General features: G+C 44.5%; 2 protein-coding genes across 9 annotated transcripts in view; one reads left to right on the forward strand and one right to left on the reverse strand.

The window, feature by feature from the left end:
* LOC147027276 (uncharacterized) overlaps nucleotides 1–10,128 on the forward strand; it is a 39,774-nt gene extending 29,646 nt beyond the window's left edge. For all 3 annotated transcript variants that reach the window (XR_015058758.1, XM_085883541.1, XM_085883542.1), the window contains exon 3: nucleotides 9,759–10,128. The gene's annotated coding sequence lies outside the window, so the exon portion shown is untranslated. The remainder of the gene's footprint in view (nucleotides 1–9,758) is intronic.
* Nucleotides 1–12,983, reverse strand: part of BICC1 (BicC family RNA binding protein 1) — a 360,705-nt gene that overhangs the window by 116,587 nt on the left and 231,135 nt on the right. For all 6 annotated transcript variants that reach the window (XM_085883538.1, XM_085883536.1, XM_085883537.1 and 3 more), the window contains 2 exons: nucleotides 9,750–9,881; nucleotides 7,436–7,586 (listed from right to left, as the gene is read on the reverse strand). In XM_085883538.1, the coding sequence (XP_085739664.1) occupies nucleotides 7,436–7,586; nucleotides 9,750–9,881 (283 nt within the window). The remainder of the gene's footprint in view (nucleotides 1–7,435; nucleotides 7,587–9,749; nucleotides 9,882–12,983) is intronic.

Genomic DNA, 12,983 nt, shown 5'->3' on the forward strand with positions numbered 1-12,983 from the left:
GGGAGGACGAAAGTCCGAGTCTTCAGGTCCTTGGTGCTTCCAGTCTTGCTCTATGGATGCGAGACTTGGACTCTGACCAAGGATCTGAGACGGAGACTTCATTCCTTTGGTACTAGGTCTCTTCGGAGAATCCTTGGCTATCGCTGGTCGGATTTTGTGTCCAACGAGCGGTTGCTGAGAGAGACTTGGATGAGATTTGCTACCTGCATCGTCCGTGAGCGTCAGCTGCCGCTGTATGGACATGTGGCTCGTATTCCTGACGCTGATCCTGCTCACCAGATTCTCTCAGCGAGGGAACCTCGTGAGTGGAGTAGGCCAATGGGCCAACCACGTGCCTCGTGATTGCAGCAGGTTGACCGTCATCTCAAGGAGATGGGGATGGGCCTGGCATCTGTCTGGGGGATGGCCAGACGGAGGCCCCTGGAGTACCGGTGGAAAGTGGACGCAGCGACGCGCTGTTCTGGGACATGCTCCCATACCTGACCTGACCTGAAGAATTTGTGCATAAACATTATCTCCAACTTTACCAAACACTATCTGGAGTCATTAATGGTTTGCGGTCGGGTGCAATGATGATAATTAATGTCATTTTCAGACCTGTGACGAACAATGTTACGTCACCGCCACAACGCACGTACTGTCTGCCACTCTCAGAAGAGCTATCTAGCAGCGCTAATTACCAAGGTGCAATTTCAGATGTTGTGACAAATGCATGGAAAAAGCAGTTACCGACCGGTTTCATCCTCATTACAGCATCCTCAGGGCAAAATAGCATTACAGCATCCTTCCATACTCTTGTGAATTTGAAAATCTTTTGGTTATAAACCAGCGATGATCAAAAGAGGCACTTCCTGAAACAGGGTAAAGGCCCGGTCACACCTTGGCGTTTTAGCCAACGTATGCCGATTTTTGAATTTTTTTTCTAAAACGCTGGCACACGTTGAATACGTTATGGGTAAGTTTTGATAACATTGAGAGCACGCTGAAAAACACTGCCATACGTCGTTGTACGCTGGCTTTAAACATTGTACTTTTTGGTTGTCCTCAATTTTTTTCATGCTTGAAATTTCACGACGTATGCCGGCGTATGACTCACACGTTCCGCTACGCTGGCCACAAGTTGTATGCACGGTCTGCGATCGTTGACAGACGTCAACACATGCTACTTGTAAGTTAATCATAAGTTGAGACACGCCGAGGTAATGTTTAGCGTACCCGAAACTTATTTCAAACCTATGATTAACGTGTTGTTGGCACGTTACGTGATCGTTGCCACACATCGACAGACGTTACTTTTAAGTTATTCATAGGCTGAAAGACGTCGGGAAAATGGATCGTCCTTGCGTCAGCGTCCATGGCCACGGCCAGGACACTTATTTGCAGCATTCTTCAAACTTTTCTTTGGCATGACGAGGATGTTCAGACTTCGATGTCTAGCTTGGCTATGATTCCAATTGTCCATCGGCAGCGTCTATTTAAAATCGTCGAGTTTGAGCGTTTTAACACGTTCAGAAGAAACGCTTCAAATTTCCAAACCCCAGCGTCAAAAAACAAAGGCGAGTGACAGCAATTTAAATCGTTCATTGTAAACAATGAAAATAGCTGAGTGGTACCGTTTAAAAGTCGTTGAGCGTAAAAAAAATCCAATTGTTGAGCGCAAGCATCTACTTTCAATAGTGGAGATGCAGCCATTTAAATCGTTGAGTGGCAGCCTATGAATAGCAAACCCTACGTCACCGGCAAAGATAAACTGCCGCACGATATGGATAAGTTAGGCTATCGTTGGGCATAGTTTGTGACCGCCGGCTTCACGATAATTATTCGTTGGTATATCGTATCTATAAGTAATCAAAGCGCTCTATGCACATTATTAGTTAATTGTGCATTTGTCCAACCCGTTATGAATAGACCGAAATCGTAAAAACAAGCTATAGCTCATTGTTGAAAAAGCCCCATAAAAAATTAGCCGCGAAGAACTTCGAACAATGGTGAAAAGATGTCTCCTACCCATGGACACGGGGACGCAAGGACGATCCATCATAACCCACACCCTCCCCCTCACACTCACCTACTACTGCCAACATGAACAAACTACTACTAATACTAATACTAATACTGATACTGATACTGTTACTGCTGACATGGACATCGACTCAAAAAGGACTCGAAAACACTGTTGGGTTCCCCTTTTATGAGCAGCATTTTTATATACCAATTCCCAAAACCGCTGGGAACACGTCTTTATATGGCAGTTGTAAGCTAGAAACACGTTCATTTATTTTTTTTGGCCGACCGGAAGACGTCATTGGAATACGTCTACATACGTCGATGTGTGTTGGGACTACGTAAAGAATTGGTTCAAAGCACGTCAAACATAAGTTAGAAATAAGTTTCGCGTAAAAAAGACATTACCGCGACGTGTTTCGACTTATGAGTAGCTTATAAGTAGCCTTTGTGGACGTGTGTAAGCGTCCGCATGTCGTGTGTAAAACTTATCCCCATCGCATGCGGAACGTGCGTCATACGCCGAGTACGTCGTAAATTTTTGAACATGTTTAAAATTTCTTCACGTACTCTACTTACTACGACGTATGATAGCGTACTTTAGCGTTCTACTCACGTATACCAAACTTACTCATACCGTATTTGACGTGCCCCAACGTTTTAGACACATTTTTCTTAAGGCCCGGTCACACCTTGACGTTTTAGCCAGCGATGGCAACGTATTAAAATGTATCTAAAACGCTGGCTTACGTTGAACTTTTGATGTTTTTTTTTAAAGGTTCGGACGTATTCATAGCAACTTGGTCTTATGTATAACGCATTGGTAACGGACACAGAACATTTCGTTGTGTTATAGATAACTTATACCAACGAATGCTGAACCTGTTGTTGGCCTACACAACCAATGCCCAACGATAGTCTAACTCAGGCATAGCGCGTTGCACGCATCGCCGACGATGTCGTGACATAGCCTATTAAAAGGCTGACGCACAACGATTCGAATCATAACTGCCATAGAAATGGAAGTGTCAACATCGCGGTCACACCTTGGCGATCTTGCCAGCGTATGCCGACCTAAGAAAAATGTGTCTAAAACGTTGGGGGCACGTCAAATACGGTATGAGTAAGTTTGGTATACGTGAGTAGAACGCTAAAGTACGCTATCATACGTCGTAGTAAGTAGAGTACGTCAAGAAATTTTTAACATGTTCAAAATTTTACGACGTACTCGGCGTATGACACACGTTCCGCATGCGATGGGGATAGGTTGTACACACGATATGTGGACGCTTACACACGTCCACAAAGGCTACTTATAAGCTACTCATAAGTCGAAACACGTCGCGGTAATGTCTTTTTTACCGAAACTTATTTCTAACTTATGTTTGACGTGCTTTGAACCAATTCTTTACGTAGTCCCAACACAAATCGACGTATGTAGACGTATTCCAATGACGTCTTCCGGTCGACAAAAAAAAAAAATATTAACGTGTTTCTAGCTTACAACTGCCATATAAAGACGTGTTCCCAGCGGTTTTGGGAATTGGTATATAAAAATGCTGCTCATAAAAGGGGAACCCAACAGTGTTTTCGAGTCCTTTTTGAGTCGATGTCCATGTCAGCAGTAACAGTATCAGTATCAGTATCAGTATCAGTATCAGTATTAGTATTAGTAGTAGTTTGTTCATGTTGGCAGTAGTAGGTGAGTGTGAGGGGGAGGGTGTGGGTTATGATGGATCGTCCTTGCGTTTAACGATTTAACGATTTAAATGATAAACTCAACGATTTAAATGGCTGCATCTCCACTATTGAAAGTAGACGCTTGCGCTCAACAATTGGATTTTTTTACACTCAACGACTTTTAAACGGTACCACTCACCTATTTTCATTGTTTACAATGAACGATTTAAATTGCTGTCACTCGCCTTTGTTTTTTGACGCTGGCGCTCGGAAATTTTAATCGTTTCTATTGAACGTGTTAAATCGCTCAAACCCCACTATTGAAAGTAGACGCTTGCGCTCAACAATTGGATTTTTTTACGCTCAACGACTTTTAAACGGTACCACTCAGCTATTTTCATTGTTTACAATGAACGATTTAAGTTGCTGTCACTCACCTTTGTTTTTTGACGCTGGGGTTTGGAAATTTGAAGCGTTGCTTCTGAACGTGTTAAAACGCTCAAACTCGACTATTTTAAATAGACGCTGCCGATGGACAATTGGAATCATAGCCAAGCTAGACATCGAAGTGTGAACATCCTCGTCATGCCCAAGAAAAGTTTGAAGAATGCTGCAAATAAGTGTCCTGGCCGTGGCCGTGGACGCTGACGCAAGGACGATCCATTATACCGACGTCTTTCAGCCTATGAGTAACTTAAAAGTAACATCTGTCGATGTGTGGCAACGATCGCGTAACATGCCAACAACACGTTAATCATAGGTTAGAAATAAGTTTCGGGTACGCTAAACATTACCTCGGCGTGTCTCAACTTATGATTAACTTACAAGTAGCATGTGTTGACGTCTGTCAACGATCGCAGACCGTGCATACAACCTGTGGCCAGCGTAGCGGAACGTGTGAGTCATACGCCGGCATACGTCGTGAAATTTCAAGCATGAAAAAATTTGAAGACAACCAAAAAGTACAACGTTTAAAGCCAACGTACAACGACGTATGGCAGTGTTTTTCAGCGTGCTCTCAATGTTATCAAAACTTACCCATAACGTATTCAACGTGTGCCAGCGTTTTAGAAAAAAAATTCAAAAATCGGCATTACGTTGGCTAAAACGTCAAGGTGTGACCGGGCCTTGAGGTCGGCATACGCTGGCAAGATCGCCAAGGTGTGACCGTGATGTTGACACTTCCATTTCTACGGCAGTTATGATTCGAATCGTTGTGCGTCAGCCTTTTAATAGGCTACGTCACGACATCGTCGGCGATGCGTGCAACGCGTTATGCCTAAGTTAGACTATCGTTGGGCATCGGTTGTGTAGGCCTACAACAGGTTCAGCATTCGTTGGTATAAGTTATCTATAACACAACGAAACGTTCTGTGTCCGTTACCAATGCGTTATACATAAGACCAAGTCGCTATGAATACGTCCGAATCTTTAAAAAAAAACATCAAAAGTTCAACGCAAGCCAGTGTTTTACATACATTTTAATACGTTGCCATCGCTGGCTCAAACGTCAAGGTGTGACTGGGCCTTAACCAATTTGAAGTCTGCAGGGCGAGTTTGAGAATTTCAAAAGAGGATTTGGCCTCCATTATGTAAAATTTGTTGGGGAAGCAGCATTGGCAGACCATGATGCTGCGAAAAACTACCTGCCGCAGCTCATGGAACTAAATGAGGCAAATGGATTTATGCCAGAGCAAGTATTTAAATGGCGAGATGAGATTATTCTGGAAGAGGAAGCATCTCGTCCCTTCCTCTCCAAGCAGGAAAGACCTGTTCCAGGGTTTAATATCAGGTTGTTAAGGATTGTCTTACCCTTCTACTATGTGGAAATGCTGCAAGAGACTTTGTCGTAAAGCAAATGCTGCTCTTCCGATCACTGAATCCCTGTGCCCTATAACCCTCCCCCCTCTTCCTTGCTCAAATTCCCCACACTCCCCGCACCACCCGCCCCCCGATCCTCGCATCATCATCATCATTCCGAGTTATGTATTGTGTTTTCTATTTATGGCAGGGTTTTGTAAAAATCACCTTGCTGTTTTATAATAAATTATAAAGGTAAAAAGACTTGTTTTTGTTTACTTTATACTGTATATTTTTACTTACATGTACATTTCAATGTTAACATGCTATATATTTATTTTACATGTATATTTCATTTGTTATGTGTTTATATCTGGCTGCCACCCACCTTCCTCAATATTTTCTCGAAGCCCAGGAACTGATCCCCTCTTTCCCCATTGGCCCTTGGTTTCCACTATCATAATTATAATGATCGTGCCATTTTCCAGGAACCTGACCCCCATGATATTTGAGTCAAAAAAATTCAGTCACTTAAACTCTTGGCTCTCACTCTCAGCCATGATCTCTCATGGGAAAGTCACATTTCAAAGTTGGCCTCCAAAGCCAGACGCTGACTAGGCACCCTCCACCATGCAAAGTCCTTCCTTGACAAACCTGAGCTCCTATCCAGCTGCAAGGCTTTCATCCACAGCTGGATGGAGTACTGCTCTCTCCTCTGGAATGGCACCCCTGCTTCACATCCTGCACAGCTTGACAATCACAGCACAGTGGAAACCAAGGCTTTCAAGATAATTGGTATCTCTCACGATTAAGACGAGTTGATGGGCCTATTGTATCACCATCACCAATAGGTTGGTGGTCTTTGTCTTCTGCCACTTATATTCTGGTCTTGCACCCTCTGCCTTCTCCGTGCCCCCCCCCCACCCCCCAAGGTATCTGCAGGAAACACATGGTTCACCAGCAACCCTCTCCTTATGAAACTGTCAAAATACAAAACCACTACTCACCTTCACTAATTTGTTCCTTCTTTTCCCCATCTGTGGAACCAACTTCCACCCTCTTTTCAACCTCATTCTTCCCTCCAGGTCTTCAAGACAGGTGTTCACCACCATCTCAAGTCATCCCCCATCCAAAACCATGATCTTTTCTACACCCGTTAAACCACCCCCACCCCTCCAAATCTTTTTGCTTCTGTAACCTTCTCCTTCACCCCTTGCGTTCTCCCCTACCTTATCGTTATCTGCATTCCACGTTACCTTATTTTGTTACCACGTTACCTTATTTTGTTACCACGAAAACGTTACCACGTTACCTTATTTTGCCCATCTGTCAATTTTCTCCCTCCGCCCTGCTGTTGGCATTTTCCCTCATCTCCTTCTGCTGTTCCTTTTAGGTTGCATCTTGATCCGTTCTGTGTTCAAGCTCTTCCACGAACCTCGACTATGTACAAACACACACAAAAAAAAACTTTCCATTCTCATTGGCTGTAACTTCTTGATATCAAGTGCAAGGTGTCAAGTAATAATTACATATTCAAACCTTTGAATGCTTCTGAGAATGTGTTTTGCAAGGACTTGTACAGCTACTCTATTGGTAACCACAGCCAGTAACAAACCTTCCACAAGTTCACAACTCATCATTTGCCAAATAAAGTTGGGCTCAAAAAGAGGAAAGCTGAGAAAAGATAATTAATTTACTTGCCAACACTAAAAAGCAGAATGACATGAAAACCATCAAAGTATATAAAAACTGTAAACATACGTCATAGTCTATGAATTAGCTATTGGTTTAGGGGCCATTGACACATTACGTATACAAACACGATAGAATTTTAGACCACCCACCCCTCCCCCCATTCAGCCCTCTCCTAACTCCAATACCTACATACACGTTTCAATTTCATCAAAGAATATTTCAAAGCATGACTGCAGTGTCAAAGTGACAGCCATACCAGCAGTGGAGAGGGGAAGACCCATGGCTGTGTCAGCACAATTCTTGGGTTCGGATTGAGATGGATCTTCATTGCCTTCGAGACCGAGCAGTAGCCTTCGAGCCTTGTATGCGTTTGAAGCATTTTTCTCAACACTCTTCACAATCACCGACTTCAATGAAGGAAGCAGATCCCAAATGATGACATCCATGATTGAGGAAGTAAAACAGTCATGTTATCAAAAAAGACTGGCATGAAGTTGATACTAAAGACAGCATCCAATTTATTTTTGGATTGCTTTCAAAAACATTTAACTGAACTTACATATCTGGTTAAAAGTTAACTTTCACTTTTTGTTTTGTTAAAATTGAAAGAGGAGGAAGATGAAACTTCGCCTATCTTTGAAGGTATCCCCTGAGAATACTTTTGTGTTTCATCCCATTAGTGGGAGAACACTGCAATGACAAAGGCATGGAAACACTTATAATAGTTAAAAATAAAAAAAATATATAAAAAAATACAATTTAAGACGTCTTTCATATCCTTATCACTTTGAAACTCATTGCCACCCAAATGTTTTTCAATTGCTCTGAAAAGCTGGAAACCATGCAGTGTTAAACCATCTGAACAGTTAAATGGGACTTTTGGAGGGGGGGGTGATTTGGAGTGGATGGGGGTGAATTGGAGGGGGTGAAGGACTTCATAAATCTGCCGTCTAGTCAAATGAGTTATTTTGGAATAATCATGTTATTTTATTGTTTCAAATGCAACTAACACGTTTAGGTGATTGTTAACCTTTCTTCTCAATGGTTACCATATCCCTTTAAAAAGCCCCAACGACTAATTCAAAATGATAGCAACTCACTAAATTGTATATTATTTAGTGTAGTAGATAGTAGAAAATCGTGCAAATTATGATACAAGCATCAAATTTGGCATTTCTGTTCTGCAGGGCTTTCTGATAAAATCTGCCTGATTGGCCATTTGAAAATCCAAATTTTGAAAAATCTGCCAATCAGGCAGATTTGATGAGAATCCCCTGGAGAACAAATGTGCCAAATTTGATGCTTGTATCATCATTTGCACGATTCCTCTCAAAAATTGCTGTTATCTGCCCACTAATTGGGAAGGATACTGATGTACAAAAGCCCAGATATCTGAAGATTGCACTACGATTCTGAAAGCACCTCATTGGCTTTGTCTCCCTCAAATAAATTACTGTATTTTTAAAGTTATTTTAGCGAACAAGGTCAGCTCAGGCTACAGTCCTCCCTACATTGTCGAGCTCTCATCAACTTATACCCCTGAGCATTTGCTTAACTTCTCCAACCAGGTTCCTGTGATTCCATGCACGAGGATGAAATTTTAGTTGATCAAGTATTTTCTATCATAAATTTTAGGGTTGGAACTCAATCATAAATTTTATTTGCTACACCTATTATTGGTGAATTTCATATCTCTTTTAAAGACATGACAATTTAATCTACATTACCAAGAGAGACTGCTGTATCTGCCAAGTTTCATGAAAAGCCCAACAACTGCTTCAATGAAGAAGATTAAATTGTTCACCGAGATGTGTGGGAAATGACAAAGCCAGGCAATTGCTCCTTGTAGTACAATAAACGAGCCAGCCTCAGAATGGTCTGATCTCTCAGTCCTCTCCATGGAAAACGAGCATGATTTTTTGATGATGTCATAGGCGGCTTCATTATGACGTCATAGTTGCATACGTCGAACGCTTTATCCGATCAGTATGAAAATTGAGGGTCATCTGAGGCTAAATTGTATGGGGAAAAAAATTGATGACGTCATTGGTTACATGGTGCGAAACTTCACAAGCATGATTGCCTATCCATGAGGAACAAAAAGTTCACCAACTCTGATGTCAGAGGTCACATGGTTTGGTAGTCATATTGGATTTACCCTGAAATCCTTAAAAATCCTCTTCTCCAGAACAGCTTGAGAGATCGAGGGGAAACTTCACCCACATGTTCTCCCAGCCTTGCAGATGCCAGTGTTAATAAATAAATAATAGGTCACATGGTCTGGCAGCTACATTGGATTGAACGAAAATCTTTGAAAAAGTCTCTCTCTTGAACTTCTTCATCAATTAACATGAAACATCACAATGATGATGTAGTCCTCATGAGGAATATATTTTTTCACCTTCAACCTGATCGGACACATGGGCTGGCAGCCAGAATTATTTAACATTTTAAATCTGGGTTCAGGGATTTAAATTAAACTTGGTACAAGTATGAAAAATTATGTAATAATGTGGGCAGAGGCACATCTGGCGACGTCGCGGAATGTCCTAGTTTTCATTCTGCCTTACCCTGCTCAGTTGCCGTGGCTTGGGTTTGACACTGATGAAGACATCGAGAGAATCCATGATTTGCGCAAGCTTTGAGGGAGAGACCTCAACGTCATCCTGAAGATCAAACAGCAACACCAGTGGCAGGCAACCCTGTACGTGAAAAATAATTATTTAAGCACAAAGCAAACAATCTTTCATGTTTCTCTTCTTACCATGTCTCATGTTTTCAATTTTTTTTTAATCTCTGGAGCAATCTTCCATATACTGACTCCAGCAATGTCCTGGAGTTTGTACCAAATATTTTAGATGATTTAATTTCAGTTTTTTAGCAATTTTTTTCAGTTTTGTAACAGTACATAATTGAACATACTTGGCAAAGTACATACACCTCTGCAAACCTTTTGGATGCACGTAGTTTTCTTGTCCTGTTTCATTACCTCTGCCACCAAAGGTGGACAGAGGTTATGTTTTCACCCCTGTCTGTTTGTTACTTGGTGAAAGAAATTTCGCCAAGTATGTTCATCGGTTCGGTTGGTTTGTTTGTTTGTCTGCTCTCCTACAGCCCAAACCGCTTCACCGATTGTTGTGAAACTTTAATAGATTGTAGGCACCATCCCTGTGATGGCACATGACAATGCTTCGTAAAAATCAGTCAGCCCGTTATGACGTGACATTGCAAAAACGTAAAACACGTTTTTGGTGATAACTCCAGAACCTGAAGTCATATCTACTTCCGGTTGACGCCAAATTGTTCTCCATTGAATTTGCAATAACTTTCCAATTTGAACTTATCACATAAAACCAACAGATTTCTCAATCATGTGGAGGAGAATGTTTGCCTGTCAATGTCATAACATTAAAAACACTTTTTTTGTATATCTTGTCGAGGCTCGTATGAGAGCTAACACACAACGCACGGCAATGGGGGCCATGAGATAAGAGGGGCGGGACAGGGGAGAACAAAACAGTGGGGACACAGAGACATTAGGAGATCTGTGGAAGGGATAGGGATGGGGCGGGGAACATGGGGAATACAAGATGGATATTACAGGAACTTTCAGGAAGGAATGCAGGTTATTTGAAGGAGGTGGGTTTGGGGTGGATGAAGAAAAAAAGTTGGCTTAAATCTCAGAAACTCTGGGTGCTGGAGCAAAAATAACGATATTTTCGACAATGTGGGGATTGTTTTTGACTAAAAAATTATTTTATGTCCCCTTGCTATTATAAATGCACGAGCAAATACAACACTCCGCTTTGCTGATGGGAATATTAAGACGGGGGGGGGGGGATGGAGGAGGAGGAGTGAGGGAGCAAGGAGGGTGGGGGAGCGAGGAAGGGGTGAGGAGAAGGGAGCTAGGATGGGGGAAAGCAAAGAAGGGGGGGTGAGCGAGGATGGGGTGGAAGAGCGAGGCCTTACCACACGTCGACGTCCGTTCCGGGAGTGGGTAGGGAGGGAGGAGGATGGGGGAGTGAGAGGGCTATTGGGGAGAGGAAGGGAGTGTTCTGAAAGCGTGTTTGATAGGGGGACGAGAGGGAAAGCGCGGTGTGTGTGTGTGTGTGTGTGTGTGTGTGTGTGTGTGTGTGTGTGTGTGTGTGTGTGTGTGTGTGTGTGTGTGTGTGTGTGTGTGTGTGTGTGTGTGTGTGTGTGTGTGTGTGTGTGTGTGTGTGTGTGTGTGGGGGGGGGGGGGATGGTTCACTTATGCCAGCATTAGTAAAGGATAAATGAAATTGGGTACATTAAAACAGCACGTTCAAATGGGTCATACTAAACAACGCATGGACACAGCCCAAGGACGTCTATACGGTTGGAAGGCCTTTTGGAGGAGTTGAGGGAAGCATGAGGGAAGGTGAAGGGAAGGAAACGCATTTTCCTTCACTCATCGTAAAAGCCATACCAGTGTTTGTGCCTTTATTTAATTTCCACACATATAAGTTCTAGAATCTCTTCAGCTGAGAGGAATTGTGGAATTAATCCGAGCAGCAGTCCAATTCACACATTCTTTGACACCCCTTCCTCTCCTCGACTGCTGGAGAGTTACATGGTGGTGGAGGGGGTTGGAAAGAAGGAAGTGAGAGGGGCGGGAAGGAAATTCACCATGAGGAGAGGGGAAAGCGGCGCAGTGGCGTAAGGGAAGTAGGAAACAGTGTGAGCGGTGGAAGCGGCGTGGGAGGGTTGTGGCGTAAGGGGAGTGGTAAGCGATGTGAGGGGTGGAAGCAGTATGAACGGTAGAAGTGGTGTGAGCAGCATGGGGAGAAGGGAAGGGAAGGGAAGGCAGCGTGAGGGGAGGGAAGGAAAAGCAGCGTGAGGGGAGGGGAAATCAGCGCGAGAGGGAGAAACGACGTGAGGGCGGGAAGCGGCATGAGGGGTGGGGGAAGCGGCATGAGGGGTGGAAGCGGCATGAGGGGTGGAAGCGGCATGAGGGGGAAGCAACGTGAGGGATGGAAGCGGCATGGGGGAAAGTGGGGTAAGGGGAGTGGGAAGCGGTGTGAGCGGTGGAAGCGGCGTGGGGGGTGGGGGAGTGGCATAAGGGGAGTGGGAAGCGATGTGAGGGGTGGAAGCAGTATGAGCGGTAGAAGCGGTGTGAGCGGCATGGGGGAAGGGAAGGGAAGAGAAGGCAGCATGAGGGGAGGGAAGGAAAAGCAGCGGGAGGGAGGGGAAATCAGTGCGGGGGGTGACGTGAGGGGGGAAGCGGCATGAGGGGGAGTGGCGTGAGGGGGGAAGTGGCGTGATGGGGGAAGCGGTGTGAGGGGGGAATGAGAGGGGGACGCGGCATGGGGGAGTTGCGTGGTGAGGGGAAGCGGTGTGGGGGGCAGCGGTGTGAGAGGGGTGCAGCATGAGGGCGGAGTGGTGTGGGAGGTGGGGATGCGGTGTGGGGGGAGTGACCTAGGGGTGGCATGGGAGGTGGGGATGCGGTGTGAGGGGTGAGTGTGGGGGGGGCGGAAGCAACATGAGGGGAAGGCAAGCAGCGTGAAGGGGAGGCAAGGTAGCGCAAGGGAAAGGGAAGGCACCATGAGGGGAATGGAAGGCAGCGTGAGGGGAAGGGAAGGCAGTGCTAGTGGAAGGGAAGGCAGTGCGGGGGGAAGGGAAGGCAGTGCGAGGGGAAGAGAAGGCAGTGCGAGGGGAAGAGAAGGCAGTGCGAGGGGAAGGGAAGGCAGTGCGAGGGAAAGGGAGGCAGCATAAGGGCAAGGGATGGAAGCGTGAGGGGAGGGATGGCTATGGATGGGGAAGATAGGCAGCTACCAGGGCATTAC

This window comes from Eptatretus burgeri, chromosome 5 (assembly GCF_056783735.1).
Source record: "Eptatretus burgeri isolate ZD-2024b chromosome 5, Ebu_testis_v1, whole genome shotgun sequence".
NCBI classification, from domain to species: domain Eukaryota; kingdom Metazoa; phylum Chordata; class Myxini; order Myxiniformes; family Myxinidae; genus Eptatretus; species Eptatretus burgeri.